The 16,677-nt window shown below is 40.1% G+C and overlaps 2 protein-coding genes across 2 annotated transcripts; both read right to left on the minus strand.

Annotated features, from left to right (window-relative positions):
* Positions 1-5,315: 5,315 nt before the first annotated feature.
* Positions 5,316-7,161, minus strand: gpr61l (G protein-coupled receptor 61-like). Its single transcript, XM_040115807.1, has one exon. The coding sequence runs from the start codon at positions 6,606-6,608 to the stop codon at positions 5,316-5,318; it is 1,293 nt and encodes a 430-aa protein (XP_039971741.1). The 5' UTR covers positions 6,609-7,161.
* A 2,574-nt stretch (positions 7,162-9,735) lies between these two features.
* Positions 9,736-14,595, minus strand: parp3 (poly (ADP-ribose) polymerase family, member 3). Its single transcript, XM_040116127.1, has 11 exons — positions 14,474-14,595; positions 13,934-14,137; positions 13,678-13,803; positions 13,158-13,337; positions 12,802-12,940; positions 12,137-12,360; positions 11,887-12,042; positions 11,668-11,754; positions 11,409-11,586; positions 11,175-11,318; positions 9,736-10,846 (listed from the first exon to the last, which is right to left on the minus strand). Exons 2-11 carry the CDS (start codon positions 14,117-14,119, stop codon positions 10,677-10,679), a joined length of 1,590 nt encoding a protein of 529 aa, XP_039972061.1. The 5' UTR covers positions 14,120-14,137; positions 14,474-14,595; the 3' UTR covers positions 9,736-10,676.
* Positions 14,596-16,677: the final 2,082 nt, after the last annotated feature.

The following is a 16,677-nucleotide window of genomic DNA, read 5'->3' on the forward strand; positions in this document are numbered from 1 at the left end:
AGTGGCATGCAAAGCACGTGCAGCAGGATTGTTAATTTTACTGACTTGTCAGGTTCTCTGTGTCTCCAGACAGATATGATATATTGTACCTCAGCCTTTGGCCTATGCCGCGTGATCTCAGTTAAGGTTTATTTGTGTTTTATGTTGGTTAAATCCTGGTGACAGTCCACATTAGTTATCTTTAGACTCTTGTCAACTCTTTTGGGATCCCAGATGTGAATCAGAGGCCTTGTGTCACTGGGCTGAATCCAGATCTTCAGATTGTATGTCCACATCCATTAGTTCCCCTGCTGGTCTCTTGTCTTTTAATCTCTGGTCCTCCATTTCCACTAGGTTTAGCTGTGTCTCTGCTTGGTTGACTGCTGTGGTCATGTCATTAGAAACATGGAGGATGAGCAGGGTGCAGCAGGAGGATGGCTTACCACACTAACCCCTGCAGGCTTGTCTCTGACACCCGGGTGGAACATAGCGGACTGCTGACGGCCATGCCTCTTGTTGAGGAATGCCTTTATTGGCTTTTACAGTCCTGTCTTTACTGGCATTTACCATGTGACACACTGCAAGGAAGAACTCATTTAGACCACCTTGAGAAGTGGCCATCACTAACAGTATAAAATAAGTCTTCGCTTCCTCTTTAAATATTGGAGGAATGATGGTGATCAGTGGGAGTATTTTCGCTGTTATGATTATACAGTCCTCCTATCATAAAGGCAGTGTTGACAGTGTTGGTCCATTAAGAACAGACATTTCACCGCTACCCTCCTAATCATCCATCCCCGCTGGAACTTTGCTCCTTCACTGTCAGTCTCTGCCCTGAAAAAAGGCAGTGACTGCCATCCCACTCATTGTTGTATTCACTCTATGTTGTGTTACTGTCTACTGTAGCACTGCATACGATGCCTGCGATGATGCCTGTGGTATGTACGCATCTTAGTGTGTGAGGTTGACTCTGTTGACCGCCCTTTCCTCCTACTCTCTGTGCATTTTGTTCTGTATGTACACTGAGGACTTCAAGTGTCCATCAAGTACAGAGCACCCAGCAGACAAAAAACACTGGAGTTCTATTTGGAACCAAATCATTAAAGTGAATTTATTTAGGAATATGAACACCACATTCCCAAATAAAGACAATTGCAAATGATCTGATAAGGCTCTTTTACTGCATTGACTTATTTTTGGTCTCATCCCTTGACAACACAGTAGATTCAGATATGGAGTATTATGATCTTATAAAGTTGATATGAACTTGTTAGTAAAAAGTTACTTATTTACACATCCACCACATACATAGCAACAATAGCTTTCATTTGGAATTTAATTTTTGGCCACCGGCCAATGTACACAAGTCCAATATTCTCTCTCCTTTTAGCTTTTTTTTGATTTTCACCACCTCCTCAGGGAAATATCTGGCTCTTTAGGTGCTGAATGCTCCACAGTGTTCACTGAACAGTGTTCAGGTAGTCGCTAAATATCTTAAGTTAAGTATCTGTCTTCTGTTTGGTGCTGAGCAGATAGTGTACAGTGGACCTGGGGCCTTCAGGGGCCTCTGATGGACCAAGACCTTGGGGCAGTTACCTGCTTCACCCAGTCTTGTACATCTTTCGTGGCGCATATAGTCCACTTTCTGGTAAATATCTGCATTGCTTTAATCAAATACTGCATGTGAGGTCCTGTTTTCCCCAAAGCATGTTGCAACATGATGAATTTGTGCATTAGTTGCATGGCATTCTCACTTATTTTCTCCGGGTTTTATAAAATTTACTGCCTAATGGTTTCATGTTTCGTTGTTGCTGTTTATTTACACTGATCCCCAGTTCAAATCTGGCCATTATAAATTCCACAGACTCTAGTATCTTGTGAACTTTCAGATGTGAGTAACATTTTGAAAATAACATGTATCTCACTGTTTGTTGAAAATTCCTAAAAGCCTACTTTGTCCAAACAAAGAGGAGGGAGGAGAATTCAATGGTATATAGCACACTCTGTTGGCCATGGTTTGTCTAGTAGTTTTTGGTTTTTTTTTATCCTCAATTTTTATACCTGATGGTTAAATCAGCTGCACTTTGCCCAAAAAAGCTCATTTTCTCCCAATGTTTGCAACAATACCAAAGAAATTGTGTTCCCAGTTGCGGCAGTAATACTGCAATGGTAGTGGAGTGGTGGCAGGGTCTGATTAGCTGATGATTAGTGGTGTGTGTGGAAACCATGGTGATGAAGAGCCCCACAGATTGTTTTGTGATTGTTCCTGAGGTCTGTAGATCCTCTACTTAACAGAAGCTAATTTCCTTACATCTGGTACATCTCCTGGTTTGTAAAATAATAATTGTAATCAAAGTTTATATCATGAGTTGAATGAAAGAGAAAGATCACAATAAAACAAATTATGCTGCCAATTTAAAAATTTGGGTATTGAAGACAACATAAAAGTACCCTACCAAAATTAAAAACATCAACCGTGCTTTATCCATATTAGGTTCTGTCAATGAATGCTGTCTGGCACAATATAAGTACTTGTCTCCTAACAGTTCATTTTCCCTCCACCGAAAATACTTTGTAGAGTTTGTACTTTTTACAGTGCGATGCATTTGCTGTTCCGCCCAACCTTGTTAAATCCAAATACTGAAGTCTGCTCAAATTTTATAATTTACAGTTTACAGTATTGACGGTGATGCTTCACTTGTCACAGTGGAATGTGCTATGGTCATACACGTGTTGTTAAGTTACAAATCTTTCACAAATAACATGAGTCATATTAAAACTGTGAATACTGTATGAAGTAAACTGAATCCTGTGTGCGTGCCCAGTTATAATTTATGTTGGATGGTATGCTACACTGAGTATTTCAAAAATCCATCATGAATGTCTTGGAATCTGTCCGGAGTCTGTAGGTTACATGTCCAGAGGAAGAGAACAGTGATTATTTTATTATCAGTAAGATTGTCAATAAGATTTTCCTCTGGTGTTGGCAACAGGAATCTCCTTTGCTCTTTTCCATGTGGTGTTCCTCAAACCACTTGTCTCACTCCTGGTTAACACTTTAAACAGGCAGGCGTTTACTGACAGGCTACACCCCAAGACTTCATGACTTGATTTTTATTTTCTTGCCAACCGCAAGAGGCATCGAAGTGTGTATGCTACCATTGCACGAGTCTTTAATCCGGTTATCCCAGATCAGGTCTTTGACACTTTTTGACTTTGGAGTGAGTGAACTTTCCTCTGCAGCTTGCACAACAGTGAAAAGTCTGGCTCAGTAAGTGATCTTCACTCATCTTGTCTTCTAGAATGTGTCCTAATTTGTATTCACCGATGTTTAGCTTTACAAATACTGTATCTAGATGTACTTGATGTTCCGATCCTGTTTTTTAATCATTGTCTGTTCATGAAATTTAAATCTCAGCATGCATGTTGGGAATTCTGTAGCTTTTCCGCCCTATATTGTCAGCAGTTTTTGCTATTAATCCAATCAGCACTTGATTAATAATGTAAAATTTGCCCTGTTGGTGTAGAGAAATTCTCAATATTTAATGGCAATACAGTTGTGAAGAGAATTAAATGTAAAAAGACAGAGAGAGAATGAGCATTAAAGAGAGAAACAGACATATAAAAATATATAGGATGACATCCATACATTTGTCTCACAACATATTTCTGTACTGTACGTGTTTATGCAGAATCCATATCCTTCTGTTTAAGAAAGCTAATGTAGAATTCAACTCAAAGCATTAGATATACACAGTTATGTAAGAGTGTTTTATATCCCAGTTAGTGACAGCAAAATGGTGTTTGCTGTTATTTGCTGTAACCACACTATTTTGTCTTTTATTACTCTGTTTGTGAAAGAGTAATACAAACAGCAGAGGCCATAAAATAGCACTTTGTTACCACTCTCAGAGCATTATCAATGCCCAGTAATGATTTCCATTGTAAATTCGCTATCTCCGCCTCACCATACCCATATCACTCTTATAGCAGTCCATAGTCGCAGGGAATTTTGCTACCTACCGTCGGCCACTATTCACGTGTTAATGAGCCTCTATCTGAGCTTATAGACCTTGTGTAATCAGTCTGCATATGAAAAGCAGGCATGAGCCAGAATTAGTAGACTCCAATCAGAACCTAAAGCTTAAGCATGCATCCAGTCGAAAGGTCCTCGTTGCTATGTGAGTCACAGGCTCCTGTCGTCATTTCCATGACGACAGGAGCGGATGACATTCACCATCTATCAGCATATCAGTTGCACACAGGAACTCTGAGGTATTGTCAGATTCATGAGTGCTCCCCACACTGCAGAGCCCACCATGTTGGCGCTCTGAAGGGATAATATAGTCATATGTGGGACTCACACTATGTTGTTGTTCATCAAGTTATTCCTTAGATATAGAGGACCACTGCTTGGCAACACTGACATTCAATACTTTACAAAGTTCAACAGAGTCAGCAATCAATATAACATTTGCATATGCTGTATATTGTTATTGACATGAAACAAATGAAAGAGTGGAACCAACTCATATTCATATGGAATAAAAATTGTTCCTAATTAAATACAATAAAACATTTAAATATCCATCCAATCATGACCTTGTTATTGTAGTTACACTCCCGATTTACACATTTTAAACATATGAAACATTTCTACAAATCATTATCATTAAACCAGGCCAATTGTAATATGTTGTAAAAATACACATGGGGAACATTTATCACTATTTCAGTATTTCACGTTACAGTACAGCCATAGCACCTTGACCTATAATGAAAAAAACAACCTGTATTACACTGTAAAAGGCACTGGACATTTAACATATATTTAAAGGATACATTCACATTTTCTCAGATCTGTCTTAAAACAATATTGACATTACCATATGTACATTAAAAGGCTTCTTGGACATTGAAATGGTTCCTCTTGTTCATACTGGCCACAAAGATATACCTTCTTTAGGCAATTTCAATGTAAGTCATGGGAGACAAAATCCACAGTTATTGTTCTGTGCCAAAAACATCCTTAAATTTAGCTGAATATAATATGAGAGTTAAGCAGTCTGCATTATCCAATGCAGTGGGGATTTTTGTCCTCCATCACTTACATTGTAACCATTTTAAAGAAGGGACCTCTTTGCGGCCGTTAGGACAAGGAGGAATAATTACAGAAACCGATAATCCTTCCAATGTAAGTATGGGCTTATCAGTATTATTTTATGATAGACTTTCAATGTGAACCTACCCATTAAGGAAAAAAGGTTCACAAACATAAAAAAATTGGCATGACCAATATATTAGCACTGTAGTCCATAGCTCATGTTGGTCAGTGTTTAGGCATGTTCCTCAGGTATTTGTCCAGGGATCTTTATCCTGTTGTCTATAGTGTTTCTGGGACTAGAATTGGCACAGCTGGAGTGGGTTTCAGCTGTGCTGCTGGTCCTCTGGATGAATTGGAGGAAGTTCTCCTGAAGGGAACCCTCGTGGCTGGATGCCCCAAACTCCGCAGGCTGGGTCAAGCAGCAACGTCGAAACTTTACCAGCTCCTCTCTGATCTGTCTGTTCAACAGGCCATAGAAGAATGGATTAACTGCAAAGGAGGAATAAGCGAGCCAGGTGACTGCCTCTTCTAAGTCCCCGGGGCTCTGCATGGAGCCTGTCAGAGACATTTGCAGGTGGAAGATAAAGTAGGGCAACCAACAAACCAAGAACTGGCCCACAATGAAAACCAAAGTAAGTGCAGCCTTGCCTCCACTGAAGGCCCTTTCTGGAGATAGTCTTTGGGGCAGATTTCGGGTGGTTGTGATCATGGTGGTCTGGCTGTTGATGGAGTCAGAGCGATCCTTGGCAGGGCTCGCATTTGCCCACGTTGGCACAACGGGGATTTGCTGCAGGGCTGCAGAACGAGCTACCTTGTACACAGCACAGTAAACAGCAAAGATAACCACTGAAGGAAGTAGGAAACAAACCACACTGAAGAGCACAGCAAATACTCTTCTCAGACGACTGTGGCTCGCGTGGAGAGAACAGTGAGCTGCAGCAATGGAGCTCTGATGTCCATAAGCTGGCCACCCGAACAATGTGACCAAAGCCAGGAGGACTGACTTAACCCAGATTAGGAGCATTACGCCAATAGCGAGGTTGATGGTCATCTTGACTTCATAACGCATCGGGTGTACGATATAGAAGTAACGCTCCACACTGATGGCCGTGATGGTGAGGATAGACAGACAGATGAGGAAAACATTGAGAAAGATGTAAACCTGACACTCCAGAACGGTAAACACCACAGTGCCAAAGAATGGTGAGCTGGATATGATCCCCAAAGGCATGAGGAGGATGGCACACAGCAGGTCCACTGCACAGAGGTGACACACAAAAGCAAACCTTTTCAGATGAGGCGCACGAGCAATGGCCACCATCACGCCCGTATTGGCCAACAAAGCAATGAGGTTAAGGGTCACCATGCAGAACAACCCAAAAAGGTCTTTGATCTGTGACTGGGAGCTTGTGACAACGCTCGCATCAGCAGGCACGGTAGGATTGGGCTCCCATTGGACAGTGGTAAGATTTGTAACAGACTGATTTGGCACAGAGGCTATCATAGGACCAGTCTTGTCGGCCATTATTTGTTCACAACTTCCTCCATTTGTTTCTCAAATGTCTTCATGTCTGGATGTCCTTTGTTGAAAAGACGGAAACAGGCTGTAAATGGAAGAAAACAGACAATTTTAAGGCAGTGAAGACACTTTAGGTTCATTCTGAATCTATGTATCAAAAAAGCAATCATTTTTTCCTTTTGTATAGGCTTTGCCCAATTAGAAATACATGTGTGAATAGTTTGACATATTATTGATATGTACTGAAATATAAATATATTGCAATTAAATTTATGTTTACTGTTGATTTCAAAATGACACAAGGTAGTGTAAGCATTTAAGCATGTCAATTTAGTCAACAGTTTACACATTGTAATTTTAAATAGATATACTTGTGGGTAAATTCAAAAACAGTTTACAGAAAAATACAGCAAAGAATAGCCCTGTTTATGCAAAATCAGTATTACCCCCATTAGGGTCCTTTCTACAATACTGTTAAAGATAAGAGTTGCATGGAGAATAAGCAATGATCTGCTTCAGTAATCTGAGCTGTTCGCTCCCAGTGATCTCGGTTAGAGCTTCTGTTTTGCACCCCAGTATATTTGTTTAACACTCTTTTTTAGACACAGTCAAATGTCTGTGACTCTTGAAAAAAATCAATGTCTGATATTCACCCCATATATGATATGTATCCCATGTATAATATGCAATGGTGCACTGATAGTAAATATGAGAAAAACATATTTAGAAAATACCAGTGCCTTCATATCTCAGTGTGTGGTAACACACAACAAACATAAATAAAGTTCCATTTAGATTTTCATCACCGAAAATAAAATTACACATACAGCATTAAAAAAACAGCAAAGCTGATTATCCATAAAATTACTTACCCATAATCCACTCTCTGTTTGTTCAGACCAAACAGGTGAACCAGTTGTCTGACATGACAAAGCTTCTATTGAAATCCCACATATTTTTTTTCCAAAAAGTAAAATAGTCAGTGTTCCAGTTAAAAATCCATCTTATCAAATCCAGTCAACTCAAAGTTTGGTTCTCCTGAGACGCCGGAGGTCCAGTCTCATCACACCCGTATATCTCTAATTAAAAAAGTGCTGATCACTGAATCCATGATGACTTTGGGAGGGGAGATGATGCTTCCTCTCGTTCATAACCCCTCCTCCAGAAACACTCTCAATCCTGTCCTGTGCTGTGTATGGCAGTGACTGTCACACATTGTATTGTGTTTAATTGTGTGGTTTTTTTTCCTTTCAAATAGACACACACTCCACTGTCATCCTCCTGAGCCCAGTCTTCCCTGGGTCCTAATTGCCACCAGTTTAAAGGGGAAAGTCACATTTACCAGTTAGCTCTGTGTCTGTGTTCAAGTAGTATTATTTACTGAAATCAGAGGCAACTGTAACATTGTTAGAGAGTGGAACTTCTCCACTGCCACTAAATAAGGGGAAGACTGTCAGACTACTTATATGCACTACAACGAACTGCATGCTATTTTTTCCCCTTACTTCAAGTGAGTACAACTCATAGTAAAAATAAGTCATTATAAATAAAAGCCCTGCATTCAGAATCGTACTTAGTACTAGTAAAAGTACAAAAGTATTACCCACATAATGTACTTTAAGTATAAAAAATAAAAATGCTTGTTTAGCAGAGAAATTGTCCTTGTGTTACATCATATACAGTGTATATACTATTGAAATTTTATCACTGATGCATTAATGTGTGACTGTAACCAATGTTCTAGTTTTCCATCTATCATAGGACAAACAAACCATCTAACCTTTACAACTTTTGAAAATGTATTCAGGGTCTGGTGGGCGTTTGCTACCTGTATCCAGTTACTTTATAAATTGCTGGACTCTTAAACTGCGCAAAGTTCTTTAATCAGATGGCAATGACCACAAAAAAAAAAAAAAAAGAATAAAGCTTAGGTCTAATCATAAATGAGTAATTCCCTTGTATAGAAAAATATAACCCATCACAAAAAGTGTTTTGTTATTAGAATTTCACACGTTAAACATGTGAGTTTGACTAAAATTCTAATGACACAAAGCCAAAATGAGCAAAATTTTACTATCGTTGCTGGTTGAAGTTTAATCTATAACATGCGTACTATTTTATTAAATGCTTTGATTTTCTGTAGGTGAAATCTTAATCTGGAGTAAAAAAAAAAAGTTTATTTGCCTCTGAAATATAGTATTAAATGGAAATACTCAAGTAAAGTACCAGTACTTCAAAGTACTGTTTTTTTTATACCCTAGTTACCTCTATTCAACAGCAGTGGTTCACTAAAATTTAAAAAGCCCTAAAGCCTGAGTACATCCAAGCACTAAATATTTTCTTATTAAATATGCCTGTTGAAGCGTAAAAGGTAACAGTACATGTATCATCCATCTGTAAAAGTCTTCATCTGGCTTGGCTGAATAAGTATGTCTAACTGTTCTGACCCATTGTTGCAGCTTCCTTGAGATAATAAGTGTGAAAATGCATGAGGTGCTGACACTGTTCATATTATGCAAAATTCCCCAGATCTGATCAGCATTGTCTCAGCGATCAGAACAATGTTTAGACAGAAGTTTGTATCATTTGTAGAACCACAGGGACAAGTAAAATTAACTACATAGTTCTGCGGATGTTGATTAGATTTTCCCAGTGAAAGCTCTCGTCTAGTAAATCTATACTTAATTTTTAACTTAAATCTCAGTGTTGGCCCAAGAATCAGTATTTACAGGTAGGTCACAGAGCAGGATTATCTGACCTCAATGTGATGCAAAACTGATACTGAGAACAGGATTATTTGATTATATGCATTTCCAGTTCGCTACACAGGATGTAAATATGAAAGTATTTAAATAAATATTTTTAGCTGATAGTTTATTTGCATATTTAAGACTATTTGATTTAATTCATTCACACACTATCATCACCATCTTTTTCTACATGTACTGTATTATTGTCATGCAAGTTAACTGTATTACTTTTTATCAAATGTCACCCAGCAGGATAAAAAAATGTTCTTACATGAAATACAATAGTGAACAATGACTGATATATGACTGGGAAACGCCTAAAATAGCAAGTACACAAAAAGACCAGTCTTCAAGCTCAACACCCAAAAGGAAAAGGGCTTGAACACGTTGGGAGGGTGCTTCAGTTTATTAACTTATCACTGGTTCAAGTTATGTCTGAGGCAATTACATACGAAAGGGAGTTGCTCACTACTGACACCACATGGTGACATTTGGTACCAACATAATGTAGCTGGAAGACCCACTGGGCAAGAAGTTTGCCTAAGCAATTCATGAGTTACATATTATATTACTTTACACAACAGCAGCACTTTCAGAGTCTTTGATAACAGTCCAACAAATTATTAGATTTGCAACAATACTTGGACATTAGCCATAAAGTAAACTTCATACCTCCAACTGTAAACATTTCTGTGCATAGGATACCATTTTTACTTCTGCTCTACTATATTATCATTGTTATTATTACTATTATTATTATTATTATTATTCCAAATGTCTATATAGTTGCATAATAAACTTCCACGATATTTTCTTTCTGAGGAATAGGTTTATATTCTCATTTCCATTTGGATTAAAAAAAAAACAATATTTAAAAGGTAAGCTACTCAAACCAGAGCTGAGAAGCCAAATGGAACACAAAGTGCAGTATGTATTTCAAAAACAAAATATTGCAAAGATTTAGAGCCCTTTGAGATGTTTAAAAACCAAGATCAGGTAAAAGACACCAACGGGAGACTGGTAAAAGTACACTCTCTTTGTTATGGTAAAGGAAAAAGTAAATACAATTTCTCAGTATTTGTTATTAAGGACGTGCAGTCTGTCAAACACAGGCCAGTTTTACACTGCGTGAGATATAAGGCACAGTGATGTATACACCACTTATGGTAGGAACATCTACACAATAACTGTAGGAATAAAGACGACAACCATATTATATTAGAAAACAACAGTAGCCAAGCTTTTCAAGAAGCCCCTTATACAGAAGGACTGAGGAGCATTTCTCTTTCAAAGGTCCTGCCTCTTTCCTTGAGTTGCATTAGCGCTACATGTTCAGCGCCAGCAGGTACCGAAGGCGACACTGGCTCTCTTTGTAGATGAGGTATTCACTGTTGCTGAAGTAGCTGTCTGAGAACTGGGGCTGATGTACGGGCTTACCCTGAGGCACAGAAACCCTCCTGCCGTCTAGGGTGATGACGATGTCCTCGGTGGGGTCTTAAAACACAGGAGTTGATAACTTTAAAAATCAAAAGAAGCTGCATGATATAATTTAACACAGCAGTTCTCGAATGCTTTCTTTTGACCAATCTTTGGGAACTAAGTAACAAAATGAGCCAAGCAAAATTTTATTGAAATAACATGATCGTGAACAAGAACTGCATGTTTCTTTCTACTGCATGTTTCTCATGACTTACTGTTGTGCATACTTTGCCCTAACTGCCTGAGTTTTTAGACACAAAAGACATGTGGCTCAGCGTACTGGCAGTCACCTTGAGAGCCTGACAGGCATTGCTGAATGACTAAAACTGAAGAAGTATTGTACCTGGTTCAATTGATCCTCGTGCCACCACACTATCATAGCCTGCAGGAGCCTTCTTCAAGGAACTGTCATCTTTGGTGATGGTATATTCTTTGCCAAGGGCTACCTCACTCAGGAACATCACTCCAGTATTTTTAGAGGTGCGTACTAAAAATACACGACAGGAAATGTGATTTTTCAAACACCATAGAGTTATGATCGTTATCTTCTTTAATCCCTGTCTTCATAAAGCCTCACCATAACATGCAGACTTGCTGTTTTCAGATGCAAAATAGATTCCGCGACCAACTCGACCTCCCGAATGGGGCATTATCCTAAGACCACTCCTCAGGATAGCTGCCACCACCGCTATGTTTGTACCATGCCACAGCAGACGGCGGTTCTCCATACTATCATTCTTGCTAAAGCGCTCTCCCTGTAATGTGCAACGTGTGTGTTCGGTCACAGGACTACAGTTTTCTGTATTGCATCAAACAAGATAGTCTGTGGTTCTTACCTCTGTCTCTCGATCGACTTCCCAAACATTGACAATTTTTGGTTTACGATAGCCATCTGAAGTTGCTTTCAGGTATTTTTCTATGTTCTTTAAATGCAAAAAAAAAAGTTAATATAGGCGGACAAGAGGACAACATGAATGGAAGATGACCCAAGATCACCCATGACAGTACAAGGGCTTTGTATTTACTGAACCTTATTATCACTTTTGACACAGTACCTTGAAAATTTCCGTATCATGGTCCATTAAAGTGAGCCTGCATTTTAGAGAACTGTAGTCTTGGTCTAGAGGGTGGGGAACCGTCTCTATCATCTCTTCCCGAGCCTTTTCAGTCTCTGACTTCAGAGTCTGGGCAAGCTCAATGTCAGCCAGCACCTTTATAGAGCATGTAAAAGGAGAGTGACTTTAGGCCTGAGAAAACATCATAGGAAGACAGCTTGATCCAACATATAATCTAAAAAAATCTAACCATGAGCATCTCTTTCTTCTCCTCCACAATCTCTTTCTTGTCAATGGTGGGCGGTCTGCTCCGGCCAAAGTTGTGGGGGACTGTGGTGAAGAACTTCGAGGACAGTTCTTCCAGGCGCGCTTTTCCGCTTTTTTGGTTCATGGCTGCCTCGATTTCCTCCAACACTTCAAACCCCTTTGCAATCTGCAGCTTACTGAGCTTGCCCAGAGGCATCTTCTTGATGTCTTTATAAAAGCCACACACACACGAACACAAAAATTCGAATCCCAACCAGATTAGTTATTGAATGTTTTCTGTTTTTGCTAAGAATAGGCATCTCATACAGTTTATTTTGTTTTAGGTGCAAACTGTTTGTTCAGCTGCTTCAAAATGCTAGAAAAAAACATGTAATAATAAAGATTGTTTTAGCAAAGCCCAAGATACTGATCGGATATGTTCAAAATGCTGAAACAAAGAGATGTGTTGTGTACATGCAGACATCCCCCTTTGTGGCAATGGATCAATCATTTACATGTCACACTGAGCACTGTTTGATCTCCAAGTTGCCTACATTTCTAAGCAAAAAGCTCAAAGATCATTTTCAAATTAGCACCGTGTTTAGTGACCCTTTGCAGACTATATGACCTTGTTTGTATTAAAGGGTTGGTTGACTGAAACACACCCACCTAAGTTCATACATTCCATCGCCTCCTTGAACATATCATTGCTGAAAATGAGCTGGATGAGCTCTTTTGTAGCATTGTCAAGGGTACAAGGTAGGACATTTTTAGTGACTGTGACAGTCCTTCCCTCAGCACTGTCCACCTGCAATACCAAAGAGTACACCCAGTGAGATTTTGCTAATTGAACAAATGCAAAGGTAGAAAATGTCCGAAACACCCTCATCAATTTCTTGCATGGAGTCTGTCATGGACAGCGGTAACTGGTTGTATTAGTTTCTAATTCTCATAATTCTAATAACTTTAGGCTTCATATTCAAACGCAGTGCTCCTTGTTCCAGTGAGATGTACATTTACATTACCTTGACCTCAGCATCCTGCTCTCCATCCACCTCAATCAGTGTGTACTTCCCGGCGTGAGACACAAAAGTCGTCCGATCGCTCCAGTTGTTCTTTGTCTTGTCCTTAAACTTTTTCTCAAAATCTTTGACAGCGCCGTCCGACTTATCAAACCCATTAAGTTTGGACTGTCCCACTTCCCCCTGAATTCAGATTAGAGATGAGGCAACCACGGGCAATTTAACCAGACATTATCACCGCAGTAAATTAAACCAGTCATGTTCACACAGCATGTGCAGAAATAGTTTGAACTCACCAAGGACCCACTGAGGACATTTGTTCAAGCAAGCCCTTTGAAACATGCTAAATACAAATAAACAATCAAATATAAGGAAAACTGTCTCAAATAGACGTTTTCATCCCACTGAAAAAAAAGTACAGGAGTTTCTAATATTTAAGAATTTAAAGAGAGAAACGAGTAAAACAAAATAAAGTACGTAAAGTAAGGTGGCTTAGTAGGAATCTGTCGCGGGACAAACTTACCACTCTACCCCACCTGTTCCATGAATAGTATTTGTTGTTTGCTTCGATAACTTGAATGATGTAAAACTTATTGTTGTTATGGCCGACGTTCGTCTGATTGAGCGTGCAGTCGTAGCCCTCATATACCTGGCGGAGACAATACAGAACTTTTTTCAAAGTTAAACTTGAATATGATTGCGTAAAATTCCGTCATTTGCCTGGATCTCGGTGAGCGACTACTTCGAGGAGACCTAATGTTACGCTGCATCTTTCTCACCTCCCCGGAGCTTGACAGTGGGCAGTGCTCATCCACCTTCCTTGCGCCGTTTACCTGTGGCCCTGCAGCCAGCAGGGCCTCTTTTGCGGAGGTGAAGGCATCCTTGGGCTCTGGCGCGTCAGGCTCCTCCTTGACCTTCTTGCCACCTGCCCTGACAGCGGAAGCAGCCCGTCTCTTCGGCGCCATGCTCCCTGCTGAAAACACCTGCACAGAAAACCGGCCAGGTCGGTACGATGCCTGGACAAGCCCTGCCCTACCCTCCCCCACCCACCCACACACACACACACACACACACACACACACACACACCTTTTGACCAGCTATAGCCATCTCTGGCTATTCGCTAAAAACATGCGTGTACTTACTGATTACTTAACAGTCAGCTACTTTATACAGCAATCTAAAGTATACAGTTATAGAAATTCACCTCTACACAACAGTGGTTTGTATGTGTTTTGGGGCGAGGCAACCGGAGAGCCTCCGCCCTCCCCAGTTTACCCCGAGGAAGAGCCGCATTTCCATCAGCAGCCGGGAACTCACCTTGCGGTCAGAGAGAACCAGCAGAGCCGGAGCAAAAGCCTGAGTACAAAGTTTACAGGCACTCTGCAGTGAGGGGAAGAGGTGGAGCTCTACGCTGTTCTTTTCTTTTTCCTCTTCTTCTTCCTCTTGCTGCTGCTGGTGTGGAGTCGGTGGAACTGCAGAGAGTTCGGTCGTGGCAACACCGCCACCCACCTCATAGCGTCTCCCTCCCGTTACTGTCGTTTCCCGTTACCCCCCCCCCCCCCGGTTGTCCTCCGCCTCTCAGGACAGTCAAAACTGACACGAGGAGAGCCAAAGACAAATGAAATAGGCCTATTGATGAGGCTCACCACTGTCCCACCACTAATACAGGTATAATACAGGTATAATACAGGTACTTCTATAAAGGTGTGGTCACATAATATCACGTTATATTCACATTATTCCTCAACCTCAAATACGAAAACTCTGATTTGGGGTGGCCAACAGCACCCTCAAATTCCCACTTTTCCTGACTTTTACTAGTCCCAGTTCACTTCAGAATTTTTTTTTAAAATTTACTGTAAACTGAGAGGAGACTGGGGATCGGGGTCGCTACAGTGAAAAGCAGTGTAAAGTGCCTGCTTTATTTAGGAGCTCCACACTTCATTTTCATATCTTATATATTGTAACTGTATATAATATAGTTTATGTATATAAGTTTGAGTGTAAGTATATACAGTATATTGTAAGTCCCCAAAGGAAAGAAGAAGGAACGGGACATTCCATGACCTCCCTTTTTTCTCGTTTCTCAGTATTATCCCTCTTAATTCCGGTATAAAACTAAGCTCCATATACGGCGCCTCTTCTCAAATAATATACTTGATTAGTGGTTTTTCTCTGCCAAATTTACAAAAACATCATAGAAGCCAACTCAGTAGTGTGACATACAATAACTGCACAGAAGGATAGAGTGTGTCGTGAATGTGTGTGTGTGTGTGTGTTCAGCATGATAAAGACTTAAATGATAAAGAACGACTAAGGAATTCTTGGTATTCTTGGTAACAATTCCCGTCTCTGTGTCCTGTGTTTGTTCATGACAACTTGTTCTGCCTGTCCCCAGTGTGGATTTTTCTGATGACAAACTGCTGCTATCACCTGTGTTGTGCGCCCAGGTGACCAAAATAAAGTTTGCTGGTCAGACATTTTGCCCAGAAACCATACTGTATTTTGTAATAATTATGTCTGTAAATATTTAGCTTAATATGATGGGGCTTTTTACGCACAGGTTGACATCCATGCTCTTACTATAACATCTGCAGTGCATGCTGTACCTGGCTTATACAACCCTAGTAATTTGATGATGGCCACCGAGCAGATCTAATAAAGTAAGACAGTGCTCCGATTATTAGTCCACTTCTTCCATATGCAAATGCTTTATTTACAGCAAGCCCCAGGGCTGCCTACGTGGTGTGATGTACAAGATCAGATCCAACAACGTGGACACAAGATGGCAGTGTTAAGTCATTGATACTGTATGGGTCTATTTTCCAGAGCATCTGCTTCATGTATGCAGGGTTTATGACTGCTGTGTGTATTCCTAGGACAGCTTTGGTGGATTTTATCCCATATCAACAGATGATGATATTTGTGCTAGTAATTTTGATGTAGAGACTGTCTGGTCTTGGCAGACTGTGTAGACTGAAGCTGATATATGTTAGACAGCTCAGATTTTAACCCCAAACTGAATGCACATTAAAATAATTTAATATCGTCATATACTGTATTTTAAATAGTCAAGCAACTTGACTACCTGAATTGTCACTTCTTTCATAGAAGTCAAAGGTTAAACATTAACTTCTTTAAAGGCTGTGGCTCAGGAGGTAGAGCAGGACTTGCATTCATCGTAGGGTTGATGGTTCGATCCCAGGATCCTTCTGTCCACACGTTGAAGCGTCCTTGAGAAGAGACAGCTCTGTCACCATCATTGTGTGACTGGTGTGAATGGGTGAGTGAGAAGCAAAGACAAGAAGAGCAAAGTATAAAGGGCTTTGTCCTAAAAGGCTGAAAAGTGCTGTATATGTGCAGTTTATATATATTATACATATTTAGCTGTAGCAGCAGTAGGCAAGGGTGTAGATGACATGTAACAATGTAGTACGACAGCATGTTTGGCAGATTTGTGCAGGGTACTAAGACTACAAGGATTATTCCATTTTTTCAGTGTCTACAATGTCAAGCTAAGC

The sequence above is a fragment of the Xiphias gladius genome, chromosome 21, assembly GCF_016859285.1.
Source record: "Xiphias gladius isolate SHS-SW01 ecotype Sanya breed wild chromosome 21, ASM1685928v1, whole genome shotgun sequence".
Classification (NCBI taxonomy): domain Eukaryota; kingdom Metazoa; phylum Chordata; class Actinopteri; order Istiophoriformes; family Xiphiidae; genus Xiphias; species Xiphias gladius.

What these genes read in the sequence shown, in the direction of transcription:
- gpr61l (XM_040115807.1), bottom strand. Translation starts at nt 6,608, where the DNA reads ATGGCCGACAAGACTGGTCCTATGATAGCCTCTGTGCCAAATCAGTCT.
- parp3 (XM_040116127.1), bottom strand. Translation starts at nt 14,119, where the DNA reads ATGGCGCCGAAGAGACGGGCTGCTTCCGCTGTCAGGGCAGGTGGCAAG. An exon ending in AGCAGGATGCTGAGGTCAAG is followed by an intron (nt 12,941 to 13,157) that starts GTAATGTAAATG and finishes TTGGTATTGCAG; the next exon opens with GTGGACAGTGCTGAGGGAAG. An exon ending in AGAAGAAAGAGATGCTCATG is followed by an intron (nt 12,043 to 12,136) that starts GTTAGATTTTTT and finishes TGCTCTATAAAG; the next exon opens with GTGCTGGCTGACATTGAGCT.